This window comes from Acanthopagrus latus, chromosome 4 (genome assembly GCF_904848185.1).
Source record: "Acanthopagrus latus isolate v.2019 chromosome 4, fAcaLat1.1, whole genome shotgun sequence".
Classification (NCBI taxonomy): domain Eukaryota; kingdom Metazoa; phylum Chordata; class Actinopteri; order Spariformes; family Sparidae; genus Acanthopagrus; species Acanthopagrus latus.
This window is the reverse complement of record NC_051042.1, coordinates 17,336,821-17,356,598: the sequence shown is the minus strand read 5'-3', so window position 1 is coordinate 17,356,598 and position 19,778 is coordinate 17,336,821. Positions and strand designations below refer to the sequence as shown.

General features: G+C 42.4%; 3 protein-coding genes and 1 long non-coding RNA gene across 10 annotated transcripts; 2 read left to right on the top strand and 2 right to left on the bottom strand.

Annotated features, from left to right (window-relative positions):
- Window positions 1-208: 208 nt before the first annotated feature.
- Window positions 209-5,862, bottom strand: blzf1 (basic leucine zipper nuclear factor 1). 2 transcript variants are annotated; one of them, XM_037096365.1, is made up of 7 exons: window positions 5,710-5,862; window positions 4,982-5,067; window positions 3,216-3,676; window positions 2,712-2,911; window positions 2,423-2,551; window positions 1,690-1,921; window positions 209-1,592 (listed from the first exon to the last, which is right to left on the bottom strand). In XM_037096365.1, exons 1-7 carry the CDS (start codon window positions 5,727-5,729, stop codon window positions 1,407-1,409), a joined length of 1,314 nt encoding a protein of 437 aa, XP_036952260.1. In that variant the 5' UTR covers window positions 5,730-5,862; the 3' UTR covers window positions 209-1,406. The 2 variants fall into 2 exon arrangements, with proteins under 2 accessions (XP_036952260.1, XP_036952261.1); XM_037096366.1 differs by lacking the exon at window positions 5,710-5,862 and adding an exon at window positions 5,399-5,554.
- On the top strand, window positions 4,358-13,173 carry ercc5 (excision repair cross-complementation group 5). Of its 2 annotated transcripts, XM_037096363.1 has the most exons (16): window positions 4,358-4,553; window positions 6,077-6,196; window positions 6,337-6,512; window positions 6,598-6,713; window positions 7,194-7,295; window positions 7,621-7,696; window positions 7,807-7,950; window positions 8,033-8,243; window positions 8,449-9,348; window positions 9,443-9,696; window positions 9,944-10,063; window positions 10,549-10,762; window positions 11,251-11,395; window positions 11,841-12,041; window positions 12,110-12,194; window positions 12,397-13,173. In XM_037096363.1, exons 2-16 carry the CDS (start codon window positions 6,109-6,111, stop codon window positions 12,949-12,951), a joined length of 3,387 nt encoding a protein of 1,128 aa, XP_036952258.1. In that variant the 5' UTR covers window positions 4,358-4,553; window positions 6,077-6,108; the 3' UTR covers window positions 12,952-13,173. The 2 variants fall into 2 exon arrangements, with proteins under 2 accessions (XP_036952258.1, XP_036952257.1); XM_037096362.1 differs by lacking the exon at window positions 4,358-4,553 and having other exon boundaries at window positions 5,945-6,196.
- On the bottom strand, window positions 12,254-14,201 carry LOC119018586. Of its 2 annotated transcripts, XR_005074792.1 has the most exons (4): window positions 14,063-14,199; window positions 13,126-13,356; window positions 12,728-12,841; window positions 12,254-12,482 (listed from the first exon to the last, which is right to left on the bottom strand). It is a non-coding gene; the product is annotated as an uncharacterized LOC119018586 (long non-coding RNA). The 2 variants fall into 2 exon arrangements; XR_005074793.1 differs by lacking the exon at window positions 13,126-13,356 and having other exon boundaries at window positions 14,063-14,201.
- Window positions 14,073-18,661, top strand: mettl21e (methyltransferase like 21e). 4 transcript variants are annotated; one of them, XM_037096372.1, is made up of 6 exons: window positions 14,073-14,206; window positions 14,600-14,783; window positions 15,989-16,149; window positions 16,242-16,359; window positions 17,598-17,695; window positions 18,010-18,661. In XM_037096372.1, the coding sequence occupies exons 2-6, from the start codon at window positions 14,756-14,758 to the stop codon at window positions 18,337-18,339; spliced, it is 735 nt and encodes a 244-aa protein (XP_036952267.1). In that variant the 5' UTR covers window positions 14,073-14,206; window positions 14,600-14,755; the 3' UTR covers window positions 18,340-18,661. The 4 variants fall into 4 exon arrangements, with proteins under 4 accessions (XP_036952267.1, XP_036952268.1, XP_036952269.1 ...); XM_037096373.1 differs by lacking the exon at window positions 14,073-14,206 and adding an exon at window positions 14,247-14,522; XM_037096374.1 differs by lacking the exon at window positions 14,073-14,206 and having other exon boundaries at window positions 14,250-14,783; window positions 15,992-16,149.
- Window positions 18,662-19,778: the final 1,117 nt, after the last annotated feature.

The window sequence follows — 19,778 nt, the reverse complement described above, 5'->3', positions numbered from 1 at the left end:
ATTTTAGTACATTTATTGCCCGGAAATTACTTTTGGTACTCAAATTCATATGACAAAAGAATCTTTAAGAGGTTTACTAGAGTTCTGTTCATATGGATGACTTTCACAAGAGTAATATTTTAGCATGATATCTTTACATGTATGACATTTTTGGTATTTTTTTTACAACAATGGACTCAATGCAGGACAAGAAAAAGAACATTAAAGATAGAAACTACTTTGGTCTTTATTTTGTTCTGAGATGGAAAACAAAATGTAAACATTCTTGTGGTTACTTTCACTGTCGATGATACAGTCACCATCATCATTTCTCCGTTACAGATGAAATAAATCAAAATGTACAGCTTGGTTTTAGAAAATTGCAAAAAGACGTGCAATATATTACTTTTTCATAATAGCATAAAGAAGCAAAAAGAAAGTCTTAAATCGATTTTTTAAATAATGAATTACACAAAATATCACCCAAATGAAAACAAAATAACTTTGTGGAAAGATCTTTGTGGGAAATGTTTAGAAATATGCAATTTTTCTTTGAAACACCACAAAATAACTGAATTTGTGTGCGGGCAATAGATAATATCTGGGCTTTTTTTTTTTTTCAATCAATACTGCGGCACTATAAAAATCGATAGTGGTATCATAAAATCACTTCCAAAATAATGTATACTAAAATGCCTTTGCAGCATTAAATATACAAAATCTATGACTAAAATGTTTAAATTATGATAGCACCATCTTACCAGCATGTAAAAGAGGCAACCTCACTTTTTTCATTATCATACATTCACAGTGAACAAGAGGCTGCACAATTATCTCCTTATCTGATATTTCCTAACTTCCCGGAAGGGTTATTTACACAACAGGCCGCCCAGTCAGGCCTCAGACATTACAGCCAGTTTGCTCCTTTGTTCCTAATTGACTTAAGGATACATAAATAATGAAATAAAGCATAATGTTCAAGTTTGAATAAGCAGACATGTCAACTGTGTCTTGTCACCCTGTAACACTGATTCATCTTGACCTCTCATCCCAACAATAAATACAACTTGCTATGGTTTAAACCAGGCTACAAAGACTCTGAAATGCACCGTTTTCATCACTCTCACATTCCTGAACAAATAACCCCATTATCTTTACTTTTTTCAAGTTAAGAGAGCAAAATAATTAGCAGGTTGATGAAGTAATTAAAACCATTATCTGAAATTGTGGAAATCTCAACAATTAGCTACACACTTGAAAAGAAATGTCTGCAGGAGCAGCCAAGTTTGGGACGTGGCTGAATAAGTCTTGTAACACAGAACAGCATTATAATCCAATGCACATTCTTGTTGAGACTTCAGTCATTTGAAATGAGCTCTGATGCTGCATCTGTGTCCGATGGGGGGTAGTTTGTCACCTCTTGACGTCTACAGCACCAGGATATCTCCACTGCAGCGCTCACAGCAGTTAAAAGTAATGTTCTCATAGCGGGTATAAGGGTGAAACCTGCCGATGCTCTTCTTATTATTGAGGAAGTTGGGGGGGGTGGAGTCACTGAGTGGAGGGTCTGCCTTGTTTTCTGAACAGGAAATTGGATCTAAAATCTTCAGCACCTAAGATAGAAAACAGAGAACATATTTTGAAAACTCTTATTTTATTTTTACAAACATCAGAGAAAGGGTCACACTTGCACAGATATAAAGTTTTTACCTTCTCAGCCATCTTCTCGGCCGGTGTGCTGCAGAGCTGCTCAGCTGCTGCGTTGCTGCTCTTCACCACACTGCTGCCGGCAGGAGTGGTGTTGCCCAGCAGGTGGGAGTTGATGGCGTCTGCTAGCTTGCGATTGGCTGCTGCCAGCTCCCCGGTGCTGAGGGGCTGTGCACTGGGGTAGTACGTCTGCTGCCTGCCCCACTGCAGAGACACCAGGAGCTGCTCCAAAGATCTGGCAACAGAAAAGCAGCAACATCAGCATAAAATCTGTTAACATCATCATCTTTATGAACAAAATACTGCAGACCTTTTGAAGGGCCATTATCTTTGGCCTTTTAATTGTACCTGATTGGCCGCCAACAAACAATAGCACTCATACACTATTATTTTGAAACGAAGCACTGAAGGTGTGCTTGCATCAGCAGATTGTTTGTCACTGATTCACTCATGCTTTAGCACCAGTGGCTCAGCTGTTAATGTTGTAGTTTTGTTATGCAGCGAGTTAAATGTGATGGTGATCTGGTTAATATTCATGGGCATATCTGTACAGCTAGTAGATATGTACCTTTCATGCATTTTAAACACATTTCAAAAGCTTTTCTTCATGCATGTTACAAACCTAGAAGAGAAATCCTTTCCTTTCCTTGCCTCTGCTTTAGATGTTTTACGTTGTGACCCATTAAAATAACCACTTTATCTAATCAAGTGATGATGGTTCAGGGTTTATGTTAACCTGTGAGTGAGCATCATGTCTCTGGAGAACTCCTCTCTCTCTAACAGCAGATCCTGAATGGCTCCTTGTGCCTCTCTGGTCTGTCTCTGCAGAGCTGCTCTGGCATTCGTCAGTTCCTCTGCCATGACTCTGAAAAACAACAATGATGGAGGTGTTTACTCTGCACGATCACAGCAATTATGTAATCTCTTATCAATTCTTGTGTGCCGAAATGTCCGTGACAGATGCAGTAAAACCGATGATGTTAACGGTCGATACCAAGCGTCCATCGACTTTGTCTGTTTCATACCTGCTGGCCAGGAACTTGCTCCTCCAAACGTCACACTGGATGCTCATCCGCTCCAGCTGCTCTGCGGTGTGCGCCAGACTCCGGCCCAGAGCCTCATTCTCCAGAATCAGCTGGTTCTTTTCCCGTGCCAAGCGTTCAAAGTGGTACTGAAGGTCATCGCCCACTGATGCCACCAGCAGTTTCTTTAGCTCTCGGTTAACCTGGAAAACAGAATTTATTTAAAAAATGACAAATTCCTTGTATATAGCTGAAGACATGCACGAGGAAACGAACTATTTTCCATTTATAATGACTTAAAAGCACTTCCACACTTAAATACAGATTAAGATAGATAAACATAAATACAATGGACTCAATGCTAAGACGACTCAATGAAACAAAAGGGAGCATGATAATATAGTATTAACTATCTGAAGCCAAATTCAAGACATTTTGACAAGGCAAACATTCCATAAACTGGACAGGATATCTAAATAAAATGTACCTGCTTCATTTGGACCTTACCTCGGTCTGCACACGCAGCTGATTGGAAAGACCTTCCTTATCCTGCAGCAGCCTGCGTTCAGAGTTCTGAAGCTTCTCCAGCTGTCCTCTCCAGTCCTCCACCAGAGGCAGTGGGGGAGAGTGCTGCTCCTCAGACTGTTGTCCAGCCTCAACTTTGCCCTCAGCAGGTCCCGCACGGCCGGTTCGGCTAATAGCGGTTCGGGGGACGATGATCCTCACAGCCTCCACCTCTGCACAAGCCTCCCGACTCACCCTGCCCAGGTGAAGAACCCCGAGAGGTTGGGGGGCAGCCATGGAAGTGGGATGGGTACATTTGGGGCTGTGTTTTGGACTTGCCACCTTCAGGAGGGGAAGTGCGGATGGACCTGGCGGAGGTGTATCCGTGTTGACTTCCAGGACAGCTGGTTGTTTCTTAGTTTCCATGCCATCGCCAGCACCTCGGATAGGCACAACGGCAGAATCTGTAAGAAAGCAATAAGGTCAAATTTACATCTAGTACTTGGAGGCGCCCCGAGAAATTCAATTAGAATCAGTCAGGATTCTGGGAACTGGGAGTTTAATGTCTAATTGGAGGTGTGAACATTCCTTTAACTTATTTAGGTTTCTCTGACCACGGTGAATACGTATTTAGTCAACTTTGTATTGCATGACAAAAAATGTGTTTTGCTAATGCCAAAGTAAACAGGTCAAGGCTTTATGGTTTAGCCACCACAATCCCTCTCTAGAGGCACAAAAGTTTGGGTGTTGAACCTTGATACTTTTTTGGTACCCCCCGAAATGTGTCGTTGAAATGTGTTGCTCAAAGTATGAAAACTGGTCTGACTTGTTATCTTGTTAACCCTTTCTTTTGATTAAAAGGTGCAGGCAGGGGCAAGATGTGGTGAGATGACGAATGAAGACAACAAAAATGGTCATTTAGGTTAAAAGTACACATTTACAGGGTCTGAGGAAATTGGAGAAACTAAGACAAGTGGGATTTCTTCGATTACAGAAACAATTAATGAAACAGTACAGCAACAGAACAATTCATTAGCCAATGCTGAACCACACAGGCCAAAAAAATCCATGGTTTCACCACAGTCCCTCTCTAGAAACACACAGGGCGGGGCTTTGAACTTCAGTACTTTTGTGTACCCACCAAAGTGGGCCTATTGCACTAAATGTAAAAAAAAAAACTGGTCAGCCTTGTTCTCTAGATTACACCATCTTTGATCATATAGTTCCTGATTTAACTCATTTGTTTCCAGATTAACACAGCATTATATTCAGGTAACTTAATGCTTGTGTTTGGACCACAATAAAAACTGGAGAAGATTGGATTATATTCTTTAGAGTAAGGTGGGTAAAAACTATAGTTTTGGTACTGGCACCAACTCAGGTCCAGTATCTCAGTGTCAGTGTGTTTGTGTTGGCACAAGTATAACACGAAGTCAAACATGAGGATGGAATACGCAATTTTTAGAGTAGACTTTTCAATTGGAAAATCAAGTAATTACTCAGATGTTTCATGTTCACTTGATTGAGCAGTTAAATGAAAGAATCGGGTTCAGTCTAAACCTAGTACAGTAAGTCTAACAATGTAAGCAGGAGGAAAAGAAATCGGTTTCATGCTTATTTACTTTTACAGAAGTCAAAATATTTCTTATTTTGTAGCAAACAAACAGTATAAAACAAGACAACATATGCATCACTGTGATTATGTCTTAAAACAGGCAAAACAGGTAGGAAATGTAAAGAACTGGGAGTTTAATTACAGCAGCACATACCTCTCACAGCGGTAGTCATGGTGGAGGTGGCTTCGGTTGAGAGAAGGAAGTCTGTAGTTGAGGTGAATCTCAGGTGGTTCTTCGTCCTGCGACAGTAAACAAAAGGGATAGTACTTTGTCGTAAACGTTTGCAGTCTTAAGAGTTTTTGACAGCATCAAAACACCCCGCTAGTCAAAGGTCAGGGTTAACAGCTGAGGGGCTGATAACGTTACAAGATAACGGTAGCTAGCCGATAAGCTAGCTTGCTAACGTTAGCTGTTTGCCGAGGAGCGTTAAAGGGAAGTTTAACAACACAAGTCACCGTGACGTTAACGCAACCACGATAGGTATTATCTACAAGGGAAGACGTGTCCCAGTTTATCTTATCATATCGTATGTTTTATTCTAGGATTTAGACGAGGGTATAAATAACACACCGGTAGACAATGGATCCAACCTCTACAGTTAATTCGGAGCCACAAGCTGTTTATTTTACCACCGGACACAGTTGGCCTCTGGCGAAAGCAAATGTGCACAAATTTGCCCTGAGTACGCTTTACAGGCATAACTTCCTGTCGGGAAATCGCCCCTGTTTTGGACAATAGGGAGTTAAGTGTTCAATTTTATGCGCAGATAAACACCTCAAATTCTTATTCTAACCTCTCTCCTCATGATTTCTACTATTAACTTGTATATGTCTATTTTGTCGAACTTGTAGTGTTTAACATGAAAGCCTGACAGTCGTTACCCGTGGAAATAAACCCCCATGAACGATATCCCTGTTCCGTTCCCTCACGTCTAAACTGATCTCCGGTCAATTGGTGTGTTATTCCAGCGTACATCTTTTAAAATAAACTAAATGTGAAACTGATTAGAGATCAGATGGATGTGCAGGACGCCGGTGGTGTAACAACCAAATACGAGTCGATCTGAATGAGGCGGAACCTTCACGTTAGTGTTTATATGCTCCACGGACCAAAAATAGCGTTACAACAAATGTTGAAAAGTACTGCTATGATGCAGTTTCTTGTTGTTCCAGTCCAGTGGTTTCGGAGTTGATATAAGAAAAGGCTAAAATTATTTACACACAGTTAACTTGTTGTCGGCTCTTTTAGCTCTTCAGGGTGAGTTTTGGACTGAAGTTATCATGGGAGTTCACGGACTGTGGAAGCTGTTGGAGAGCACAGGGAAACCCATCAACCCCGAGACTCTGGAAGGAAAGATTCTTGCCATTGGTATCCTGAATCGGTCATGATTTATTTATCTGTCTGTCTACCATTTATTATCTTTCTTTCCCATCCGTGTCAGCGTTATAAATGTAGCCGATTGTTCTTTCTGCTGAGCCGTTGCATTAACCTTAACCAGTCACCTTCAGACATCAGTATATGGCTGAACCAGGCAGTGAAGGGGGTGAGGGACCGTGAAGGCAACAGTGTCCAGAACGCCCACCTCCTCACTCTCTTCCACCGCATCTGTAAGCTGCTCTTCTTCCGCATCAGGCCAGTGTTTGTGTTTGATGGGGAGGCGCCACTGCTGAAGAGACAGACTCTGGTACGTCCGGGTCCACATCTGATAATCCAATATTGAATACTTCTTCTATATTCTTTTGTTGGAAGTTGCTTTCGCTCTCACGCAGGCTCTGAGGAGGCAGAGGAAAGAGGAATTGAGTCGGGAGTCCAAACAGACCAATGAGAAACTCCTCAAGACTTTCCTGAAGAGACAAGCTATCAAAGCTGCACTTGGAGACCGCAGGTAAGGTGCAGCCAAAAAAAACCCCACGACACCTGCTCTTTGTAGTTCAAAGGGTCAGCGTGTGCACTAAAAGAAGTTCCTCTTTTCCACAGAAAACACTGCTCCTAAAACGCTTTGTCAGTAGTCATGCCTTTATTAATTCCATGACTTGTGACATCTCACTATGTCAACATGTCACATATTTGCATAATTAATACCTAGTGAGTAGTTTTGCATGTATGAAGTGATTTAACACAGCTATTCTGGTGCTAGCGGTGCTGGCTCAGACATGTGTGAGCAGACCAATCATAGCAGACTGAGAAATCGGGAGGGTGGGGCTTAAAGAGACAGGAGCTGAAACAAATTGTTTAAGACAGAGGGGGAAGAGTATGAGACAGTATGAAAAAACTGATGTGTTTTTGAGCATTAAACCATGTAAACCTATACTTGTAGCAACCCTATTATGTTTCCTTTAAGTATCTCACTTGTTTCCTGCCACAGTAAGGATCCCCTTCCCAGCCTCTCCAGTGTGAGGAGAGATGAGGTGGATGACATGTATGTTCTACCAGCCCTGCCCGCTGCAGAGGAGAAGGAAAAAAGCAGGTCAGGCGCCCGGGAAAGGTTTCCGTTCACTTGTTATTGTGGGTAAAGTGTTGAGTAATTCAGTCAGAATATTTACAGCTTTACATCCATTGTTTGTGAAACTGGGCTGAAAAGCATCTCGTCTATGCTCAATGAAGACAAAACCTGACATTCCAAGCTTTGGGGTTTTTTTGGCTCCCTTTGCATAAACAGAGCTCCCAAATAACAAAAAAAAAAAATTTTTTTCATCAATGCCAAGTTAAAAACTAACTGTCCCTTCTTTTACATAGTTATTTCACCTGTAATTCTGTTGGTATAATCATTTTAATGTGTTTTGCTCTTGCAGTTCAGAGGAGGAGGAGGTGGATGAGGGGGAAGAAAAAGAGTGCGAGGGGATGGTTGACGATTTTCACATGTACCAGGTAAAATTATCACGCGCACAAGAGCAACACCACCAAATAACATGGCATCAACGCTTGTCTGGTTCTGGCTGTATTACAAAAATGTGATACAGTTTTCTCTTAAACTTAAGGGAGAGTCATACGGAGGCCCCAACTCAGTGGACATCAATTCTGAGGAGTTCGCCAGCCTGCCTCCTGAAATGAAACACGAGATACTCAAGGACATGAAGGAGTTTTCCAAAAGACGCCGGACCATGTATCAGAAACCTCCAGAGGTACTTTTTCGCTGTCATTCCGACTCCACGTACTCGCCTGATTCCTCCTCACCAATGCAGACTCCTCTACGTTCCCTCTTAGCATTCAGGGGACTTTTCCCAGTACCAGTTGGCTGGTCTGCTGCAGAGGAACCACTTGAACCAGCGCTTGGAGGTGGTGGAGAAAGAGATGAGCCAGAGGAACGCCGGCGGTGCGCCACAGCTCTACGAACAGGACGGAGAGGAGCAGAGTCACAGCGTGGAGTCGCACCGACTGGTTTCAGAAGACCATTCCCACTTTATACTAATTAAAAGTGAGGACATCCATGATGATATGTGTCATAGTATTTTATATCAGTATTTATGATGTACATTGCGTTACATTTCAGCACCTAAATCCTGCACACTGAACCTTTTAACAGGTTTCACTACTAAAAGAGACTTATTGTTTCAACATGAATCTAAAAATGCTAGTCTCTGTGTTTATGTTTAAAACAACACTCTACTTTTCCTGCGTAGGCAGCAAAAATAAGGAGACTGCCCCTGACAGCCAACCTGCAGCTGCACCCTGGTCAGGGGGCTTCCTGTCAGGCAACAAAAGAAAAGTAGTGGGCAGGCCTGAACCCCTGTGGCGACCTATTTGTGAGGAAGAGGAGGAAGCGCAGAGTCCCCCCTCGGAAGACTCCAAACCCTGTGTCTCAAAACTGTCCCAAGAAGACATGTCACCACCCTCGCCTCGCACGCTCAAGGCTATTCAGGCTGCAATGAACGACAGCTCAGATGAGGAGAAGGTTGTCCGGGATACAAAGAGCGGTGGTATGTCTCCACGCACCCTGCTGGCAATCCAGCAAGCTCTCACTGAGGAGGAGGATGGTGCTGCGGAGATTCCGATCACACGCTCACCCACCAAACTGCAGGCGAAAATTCATCATCCTGCGCCGCTGGTGGTCATCAGCAGCTCAGAGGACGAGCCAGAACCTCATCATGTGAAATCTTTAACTAATAATGCAAAGGTGGATTTTAAGAGGGACCCAACGGGCCAAAGTTTACACGTGAGAGATAGTTTGTTAGTCAGTAGTTCTGAAGATGAGATGGAGGAAATGACTGGACAAAGAAATAAAGCACTTCCCTTTGCTGCGCTGCAACAACCAAACGACAGAGGGATGAAGTCAGAAGAGGAGACAGAGAAAGGACAGCTGACTGGAGAACTGGAGAGAAGAGAATCAGACCATGGGTTTAACACACAGAACAAAGATCTGGTTCAACCACAGATATGTGCCCAGATATGTGGAAAACCTCTGAGTGCTGAGACTGAAGTCTGTCCTGTGCTGTTAGAACAGAGCAGTAAAAAGTCCACCGAAGCTGCAGAGAACAGGAGTGGTGATGTTGTAGAGGGCAGTGAGGAGAGTGAGTCAGAAGGTACAGTATCAGCCGATACAAGATTACATCCTTTCAGTATTTCTTCAGTCGGTATGTATTAACAAAAGTGTTTTGTTTTTTTTTGTTCCCCCAGAGAGCTTTATTGAGGTGTCAGAAGAAGAAATTGAAGAGGATGACGAAGATGATTCAGATGAGGTCCCTGAAGACAAAACCAAAAAAGAAGAAATGCCGGAGGAAAGTTCAGCAGAGGCTCCCAGCAGTCCAGCTGCTGCTTCGCAATTAGAGGAAGATGATGTTAAAAAGAGCCAGACTGAAGAGAAAGAGCTGAAGGAGAGAACAGAGACAGAATCCACTCCAGCGATCAATGAATGGGAACACTTTGATATGGTAAATATTGTTGGTATAAGACTGACACACAACACAACTGATTTTAAAGGGTTAGCCAGTGGCTTCAAAAACCACGTCCAGATATATAAAAACAAAAACATAAACACAGCAATGAAAAAGTGAAATGCACATGATTTTTTGACGACATGTTTGAACTGGTGTGCAGGACTTAAAGCTTGAGCTGTCCAGCAGGTTGAAGTGTATAAGGGAGGTCTGACACAGTGACGGTGTGCATGTTGTGCTGCAGGATGAGCTGGAGGATCTGGAGAGCTCTCTGCAGGCGGAGCAGAGCAGCCTGAGGGAGCTGAAGCAGCAGCAGGAGAGGATGGCGAACACTGTCACTGGACAGATGTACCTGGAGAGCCAGGTGAATGAGAGACGCCACAAAATCACATCACATGTACCAAGTGGGCATACAAATCACCCTCACATCTAATCCCAAGAGAATAGTTGACACTGGACTCTCAAGTGTCAGCGCAGAGAAGGTGCTATACCGACTGGGGATTACATTACTTTGTGGTGCCCCTGCCAACATTTTCAGAGCCACACAGTATCAAATCACTTGCACCATTAAATGTCCTGAAAGGCTGTCAGCCTCTTTCATAAAATCACCACCTATTGTAAAACCTCTGAGTGCCCGATCTTAATTAATCCCATCGGCTGTTTTGATAATGCTGCTAAAGAGCGAAGACAGTTCTGACTACAGATGCTTTATTGAGATAAAAGGGTCCCAAGCCAAAATTAATTTTAAATCTTGGCAGATACCGTCCTTGTATGATGACAGTATAACCCCAACATGTGCATATATTGCCTCCTTTTCTAAGTGATCACTGGTTTCATCTGTGGTATCAGGAGCTGCTGCAGCTTTTCGGTGTGCCGTTCCTGGTGGCACCGATGGAGGCTGAGGCTCAGTGTGCAGCGCTCGACCGCGCCGACCACACTCACGGGACCATCACGGACGACTCAGACGTGTGGCTCTTTGGAGGGAGACACGTCTACAAGAACTTCTTCAGCCAGAACAAATATGTTGAACACTTCCAGTACAGTGACATGCAGAACCAACTGGGTCAGTAGTCACCATCTTCAGTGTGTGTGTTTAATATCTTGTCAACTGTTCATTAGTAGACTAAGTTAACGTTAAACATTAGAAAATAAACAGTTTTAGGGGCCACCAATCCAACCTTCAGTCAAATCAGTTAGCACTTCAACATCCTGTCTTTAGGAGAAACTTTTTTTTTCCATGAAACTTACCCTGAAATGTATTATGTGCATGTGAAAGGGTTATTCAGGGACTCTTTTCATCATTTGCGGCTGCCAGGGTTGTTGTAACGCTATTTTCTGGCTACTATAAGAGAGTGAGGTGTTGAAATTATATAAAGATAAAGCAGTCCCGCGCTAATCTGATGAGTTCATATTGCACATATCAGAGACAGCTGTTGGTGATGATGAATGGGCTGTCAGCAAACTGACCCGACAGAATGCTGAAGGCTTAACTTCTCTCACTCTTTCTACCTCGTTTTTGTTTTTTTTTTGTTTTTTTTTCCATTTTCTCAGGTCTGGACAGGACAAAACTGATCAACCTGGCTTATCTGCTGGGAAGCGACTACACAGAGGGCGTGCCGGGGGTCGGATACGTGACAGGCATGGAGATACTGAATGAGTTTCCAGGGCCGGGCTTGGAGCCACTCATACAGTTCAGGTGTGCGTGTGTGCGTGTGAGAAACAGTTGTGGTTTATTTTTTCTGATACCATTAACATTTTTATCTGGCAGCTTGTAGTTACTTTTTGTAGTTCTCTCTCATCAACTAAATCTTTACATCTTTAAGACTTCAGTCCCTCTGGTCTTTCTTGACTGTGGGTGTCAAATTTTGACAAGTGTGTGTGAATAAACTTGTTGTTAAAGCCAATTTATTCAACATTTGATAATATTTTTCACAGTTGTAAATGAATTGAGGGTTTATATTTGCCTCTGTATTATTTTGAATCCTGAATAAATGTCAACTCAGCATATTTAACTTCAACTTCTGTGCAATATATTACACTTTAAAATACACTCGATATATTATATATTTGTTATTTTATATTTTTGATGATTACTGTTTGTAAAGGCTCATTAGCACCTGGTTATTGTTTCTTCCCTCTAGTCAATGGTGGTCAGAGGCTCAGGAGAAAAAGCGTCTGGCAGCTGACCCCCGTGACACGAAGGTCAAGAAGAAACTGCGGGACCTAAAACTGCATCCTGGATTCCCAAACCCTGCTGTTTCACAGGCTTACCTGCAACCTGCCGTGGACGAGTCGGACAGCTCCTTCAGCTGGGGACGGCCGCAACTGGACATGATCAAAGAATATCCTTTCTGTGTGTCTGTGTCTGTGTGTTTATGAATGAATGAAGTTTCCTTAACCAGTCTTTTACATTCTGTCTGAATCGTTTTGGCTGGACCAGTCGGAAGACAGAAGAGACTCTTCAGCCTGTCATCAAGCAGCTCAACAGCCAGCAGGTAACTGTTAATTCTCAACCCGTTACTCTACCACCAGGGTGTGTGGAAAGCTCGACTTATTTTTTTTTTACTCATACTCCCATCTTTCTTTAATTTCTCCAGTCTGATTGTGAATCTTTTTTAAAAAAACAGCAATGGAGGAAATAAAACCACTTCATAGTCTAACAACATTTACACCATGTCTCTCTCTGTTTTGGGTTAGACTCAGCTGCGGATTGACTCATTCTTCCGCATGGAGCAACAGGAAAAGCAGGCGATTCGCAGCCAGCGACTCCGCCGAGCAGTCACCTGCATGAAGAGAAAGGAGAGAGAGGGAGGAGAGGAGGAAGAGGAGGACAGTGACGAGGAAATCCCATCCCCATCCAAATCTAAGAGGGGGAAAGCAGTGAGCAAGAGTCCAAAGAAAGGAGGAGAAGGAGAGAGGGAAGGGGAGAGGTCTGCAGCAGGAGGAGGGTTTCTAGGGTCTGCGGTAGTTGTTGAACCTCCTCTCACACCTCTGAAGAATCTGAGCAGCACCAGCCAGGAGCCCCTACCAGTAAAGATTCCTCAGTCGACTAAGAATGCAGATCAGAGGGCCAGCGGGAGCAGCAGCAGCTCGGGTGACGACAGCGACGGTGGTGGTGAAATCGCTATGGTTACAGCCCGATCTGTGTTCGAAGGCAGCCGGCGAGGCCACGGATCGAAAAGCACAAGAGGGAGAGGAAGAGGAAGAGGAAGAGGAAGCATGAGAGGCAAAAGAGGAGGGAAGAAGCTATGAGGGAAAACTGGACTTCATATATAACAAATTCTATGAGCTTTTGTAATATGAATTCGAAATCATGCTACTGTAATATCACGATGTGATATTTAAATGTAAAATGTGTAAATGAATCATGAACTGTAACAGCAATGAAGTGAGTTCTTTCTGTATAATGGAATATGTGTTTTGTACCTGTGCCAGGATAATAATATTTTTCATAAAACTCTTTAGGGACATGTATTCTGAAGTCATTATTTTCCACAGTAGAGGTCAGCTTGGCTCAGATGTGGTCATTTGTTTTGCTGATGTGAGACTGAGACAGGTGCAGCTCCGCATGCAGCACACGTCCCTTGAATTTCCTTCAGGTTGTATTTCAGTCGCCTCCTACTGCGGCATACGCACACCACTCATCTTCCCTCTCGCCTGAATGCAAAAATAGAATCTCTGCTTTATGAATGAATCGGACATTTTAGGTGAGGAAAATTTTTTTTTTTTTTTAGCAAAACAAGCTGGAGAGAGCATCTGTTTGAATTTTAAGGGGCCATTCATTAGATATGATCAGAAGTAACATTTTATGTGCAGAAACAACCATGTAAGACATCTATGTATTTTGTTGCAGAGATGTCTGATGAAGTTTGCATGCCTGCTGCCCGTCCTGCCAAGTAATACCACTTTGTACCACAAGAGGCAATAGAGTCTGGTGATGATGCCCCTGTAGTTCGAGCTGGGAGATGTAAAACAAAACGACCAGTCTGCCACTTAGTCTAATAAGTAAACAAAATTCACAAAATGGAAATATAATTACATGGATTTTCCTTACTAAACAAAAAAATATACAACTGCACACCGTCTGAATCCAAGTGTGTTTTACTGAACTAAGATAAGCTTAACTGACTCGTTCACTCATTGTAAAATTGTGATGGCAAAAACTTTTAAAATAAGATTAAGTCTTCCAGTCTTGGTTTGTGTTTCCACATTAACCTTGAATCACAAAATAAATCCTCAATTCACTCGGGTAAACTCTGGCTACATGCTGTTGCTGTCTCATGCCTCTCCTGTCCCCCCCCCCCCCGCTTGTCACGTCTTCTCCTCCCTGTTGTCAATCCTGGTCAGAGTGGCTGTAAATCACCTCCATACTTTGTCCCTCACGGGATCTGTCAGAGGCTGTGGTCAGTCCGAGTCTGGTGTCCGGCTGTATCCAGGTGGATTAGTGTCAGCTTATAAGGCCACTTATCACCACAGCGAACTGAGCTACATGCTAACAGCAGCTAAGGTAGCAACTCCAGCATAGTGAGCAATTGGTGGTTATGCTGCCTCCTATAGTTTTGGAGTTACTTTTGAATTCTGGTCTTTTCTTACAAACGCCTATAAATTCACATGAAACATAAACAAATAAGCAAGTCTTTTATTTAGATGGGTCAAAAAAAAAACTTGATATAATTCAGATGAAGAAGATCAGTAACACAGAGAATGACGTACAGCTGCCCCCTGTTGGCTCCAGTTCAGCAGTGTGACAGCAGCTGCTGCTGTCAGTCAGTTTTACTGCAGAGAGTCGCAGCAGTATGTCCGCAGAGAGCTAGAAATGTGTGGTGAGTTGAGGGTCGGGTTGGGGTGGCTGGACTAGAAGTTGGAAAACACTTTATTTGTGTGTAACTTAAAACTGCAGAGGGTGGCAGCCTGCTAGATATCTGGATCCAGACTGACCCAACACAAAGGACTGTAAGCCGAGAACAGCTGCTGGCTCGTTTGACTCTTTTTTTAAGGGTGCTCTCGCCCTCCTGCTCGGACTCCTACAGATACTAAGACTCAACAGTCCAAGGCCATGGAGGACTCCAGCACCAAAGACGAAGGTGAGAATTTGAGGTAATACAAAAACTGAAAACTTAAGATTGTTCTTTCTCATGTAAGTGCCACTAAATTGTTACTTACTGTACACAAGATTTCCTTTGTTTTCGTTTTTGTTTTTTTCTGGAAAAAAATGTTGTCTTAAAAATCATGACATGTATGCAGAGATTTAAATCTCACAATATCTGCTAAATGTGAGAGCTTGTGAGACGTGTGGCTGTGCTATTATATCTATTCCCCGCAAACAACTGTGTCTCTGTTGATAGCAAATATGCACAGATATTTACACACACACACGCACTGTGAGAGAGACAGACAGGTAGAGAATGAGAAGCTATAAATTGAGCCTGACCCCCTTCCACCTTTGCACTGTGGCTCGGAGGGCTCCCCTGACCTTTTCTCTAAGCCCTGTGACATAACCGAAGTTATGCACTGAGTAACTGTTAGCGCTCACACATAGCTGGAGTCTGACACACTGGCATGATGTTACAAACAAATGCAGCAGGATCAGAGGGGCATTAATGTTCTTCATTTATAGAGCAGAGAATCAAGTGTTACTTGTGATACGATATGAAAGCAAAACAGCCTGATTACTCCTCTTCTTGATAAAACAGTCGTCCTCTTGTCTTATGGTGTTGTTGTTGACATTTTAAGACTGTACCTGGAAGGATCGTTGATGGACTGGTTCACCCAAATTCCAATTAATAATATAGTTTTCTACAGTTTTTATTTGCTTTTTTCTTTTTAATTTTTTGTCCCTTTTTACGGCTTTATTGATAGGACAGTTTCAGAGATGACAGGAGACATGGTGAGGGAGAGGGAGGTCTAAAACTGAGGTCGTCACCAGTGTGTACTGTATGACAGTTTTTGAGTATAAACAAGAATTTAGGGTTGATGCGTTGTTATGATGTGGAGAGGAGAAGTGTAACCTTACTCACTGCAGACATTTTACAATGTCATAGCAGAAAGAGCACAGTTAACAACATGAAGTATAGCTCCATAACATTTAAAGTGTACCATTGTGTTATCCCATTGACCCAGAATACACAAAATTCAATTTAGCAATCTTTGATGTGATTAATTACACCCGAGCACTTGACTGTGATTATGTCAAAATGTCCTGTAATTTATCCTGTGCTTTCTATGTCACACTTTGTATATAAGCATGTAATCCTTTTTTTAATGCCCGTCTCTCCTGTGGGTGTCAAAGCAGGTGCTGCTGTGGATGCAGAGCTCGCCAAAGCCATCATGGCTCGGCAGTTCTCACCCTCTCTCATTGGAACGGAGGCCTGGGAGGGATACAAATTTTCTGATATGGAGATCCGCATCAAAGAGTCCACAGACCTCTATGGAGCTGTACTCTGGCCCTCGGTACTCTCAAATTAATGTATTAATCCCAAACATTATAGTAAGCATTACTCTAAGTCCTGCCTGTGAACTGTAAACTTATGTCCCCCGAACAGGCGATGGTGTTGTGTCATTTCTTAGAGACCAACCGAGACAAATACAACCTGATGGACAAAAATGTGATTGAACTGGGAGCTGGGACCGGGCTCGTCACCATCGTATCCAGCCTCTTAGGTACAGAAAACTAAAAACAATCAGATGATGAGCTTTGATAGCTTGATCTTGTTTTGATTTCACCCATTTTGAGGCTGTTCAGACCTGATGTCATCACCCATCCTGAGTGATCCGATCACAAGTGGACAGCTCTGATCACAAGTAGGGACACCGCTGAGAGGCATTAGGCACTGGGCTCTCTTAGCCTGCCAAATTTAGCACGTTAAAAGACCGTTTCAACTAACCATGGAACTTGTTACCCCAGTATCCCCAGACTCCCTTAACAAATCATGCTATTTTTAGAGTTGTTGAATGAGGAGCAACTTGAAAAAAAAAAAAAAACTTTGCTAGATGGCTACAGCAAATTCTAAAACATTCATGCCTTCTTGGAAATTCGGCATTAAATGCAGTGTCTTTCCCTATTAAAAGTGGCAGTTTGTTGCTGCATCACTGTACCAACCTGTCTGTTTTATGTGTCTGAAGAGCACATTACCCCCCCGGTCTTTAGCAGTTTAGTATTTATACAAAATGAGAGGGAACATTTTACTGATGATGAACATGTCAAATTTTACAAATACAACAAACTTGAAGTGATATGAGAAACTGTTTTTATGCTCCCAGGCTCCCTTTAAAAATTGCTCAATTTTATGTGTCAGGAAAAACGTTAGAAACTGTGTGAAATGCTGTCTACAACAAATTCTTACCTTTTTGGGTGATCTTGTAACTTATACATGAGGGTATTTCTTTCTTTGTGTAAAAAACATCATATATGTTTGTTTATGGAGTGGTTAACTGAGATAGGATCACAGAAAGTCCATTAAAACCCTGTTAAAGGGTTAGTTTGGGTCTTTTGATGTGGGGTTGAATAAGATACTGATCCCTAGTCAGTGAGTTACCTGCAGTACATGACCATAAGCACTACCTCTGTGTGGAGAACCATCAGACAGCCCTTTCCTTTGGCACTACATTCCCTTAAATCGTACAACATTCATATTCCTACGCACAAGCACAGCTGTGCCTGCTCCCTGATGAGGTTTAAGTTCCTCATACAGCCCCGAATCAAAAGGCCAGAACTATCACTTTAATGCCAGGTGAGAGCTGATGGGCTCAGAGCTGTCCACTTATGATCGGATCACTCAGGACAGATGTTAATACTGGCTCTTAATTCCCTCTCTGACTTAAAATCTTAATTATGTTTTCCCTCTGATGCTGTTTATGTCTCATGTCCTTTAACAGTCAGCAGCACTGTCTCTCTCCAGGTGCCAGGGTGACCTCTACTGACCTACCCGATGTGTTGGGGAACCTCCGATACAATGTTATGCGCAACACTAAGGACCGATGCAGGTACATCCCTGTGGTAGGTTTTCATATTTATGTTTCATATTGACGAGTAGATAACCTAATGAATATATTAAAATATCCAGCTAAGGTGCTTAGTGTTGACAAAACCATCAGCAACATTATGTAGCACTGTGTTTTTCTTGCTTTTCTCATTGTATGTTTGGCTCATGAACCAAATCTGCTACTCTCATTACGTGTTTCCAGTGCAGCCGATATCAGAGATTGATATAAAACAACCAGAGAGTATGAAAAAGTGGGAAGACATTTGGAAGCAAGGGAGAAATTTGTTGGCTTCATCCTGAATTCATTCTGAAACATCTGTGTTTCTAGGTCACCGAGCTCATCTGGGGGCAGCAGGAGGTGGAGCAGCGTTTCCCCCGTGCCACACACTCTTTCGACTACATCCTGGCAGCCGACGTGGTGTACTCCCATCCTTACCTGGATGAGCTGATGGACACCTTCGACTACCTGTGCCAGGAAAACACACAGATCCTGTGGGCCATGCGCTTTCGTCTGGACCCAGAAAACAGCTTTGTGGATCGCTTTCAGCAGCGCTTCCATATGGAGCAGCTATACGACCTCCCTAGTCTGAGTATCAAACTGTACCGAGCCTGGAGGAAGGACAGGAGGACTAAGGACCAAGGAGAGGCTGCTGCCTGAACACACCAAAATAAATATTCACTGGGACTGAAGGGAAATGTTTTTATTTATTCTGTAATGTTACATGTTTACATGGATATCACACAATATCAAGCTGTGACACACTTTTTATATTATTTCCAGTATTAACTGGTGTGATCTTTGTTTACTAGAGACAATTCAGTACAATGTAATACCATTTAACAACACCACAATCTACAAAAATAACAAATGACTTTGATCTCCAACAAAATCTAGATGGTCTGTTGCTGTTCTGTTGCTTTACATTTCACTTAGATCATCTGTAATAAACTGGCAGCTCCATATGTCTGGATACACTAAAGGATGGTCTTGTGCTCGTGTTCTTGGCTGACTATGTCATTTTGGTCACAATGCAAAATCTACCTGGCTATTGAAAGTGCAAATGAACTGGCTGTACAGACAGCCATAACAGAGATTACATGGTTAATCAAAGAAGAGATCATCAGACTACAAAAGTGTTGTAGAGGAGGAAGCAAGGCTCTCTGGAGGCTCTCTCAAGGCATCTCTCACCAGTCTCCTGTCATCTCTACTATTGCATCAGAGTGGCTGAAGAATATTTTAGTCTATATTTTCTGATAATATTTCCTTTGCTGGCCTAAATTTAGTGAATGCAACAGCACCATCAATCTGGACAAACATGATTTTTCCAGTGGTTTTCTGATGACCTTGTGGATTTTATTTAGGAGCTCTGTTGCTGTGTGACCTCACATGGACAACCAGATCAGGTTTTATTGCTTGTACATGTGCCAGTTTCAACAAGCACGTATACATGTCAGTATCTCAATAACTTCTGATGGATTGCCTTCAATTTTGCACAATGATGGTTCTTTTATGATGAAACCTGATATCAGTGACAACAGTCAGCAGCTAAGCTTTTAGTATTTTATTGTTATGTTAAAGAAAATGTCAGGGGGGTTGGTAACTTAAGAAACACAAACAAGGCATAACTCCTTCCCCCTGTCTATACTGGCAGTAGGATTATATCCAAAACAACATTCCTGGCCGGACCAGTGATGTAAAGAGTCAGTCACTTGAAGGATTTCCTATGTGCAGTATTTTTCCACTACACAAACAACCAAGATGAAAACATAACCTGCTGGTGGAAGTCATTATCACACAAATCTGTGTGGATCTTTATAGAGTTTAGCTTATTGTTGTTGCTTGATGTGTAAATAAGCAACTGCTTTCAAAACAGTTCTGACTTGAAAGGTGATAGTCCCATGTGAACAAAGTATTTGGTTATTATAGGCCAGTTGGCCAGACGTAAGGTTTGAATTTGCCCTCCAGATGTTTCTAGCAAAAACAGAAATAAGTGATAGAAATAATGATAGAAATAAAATAATATTATATAAATCACTGCTAACGCTGTTTTACTTTTGTGAGATGAGATGTTCTTTAAATTGGAATGACAGAATTAA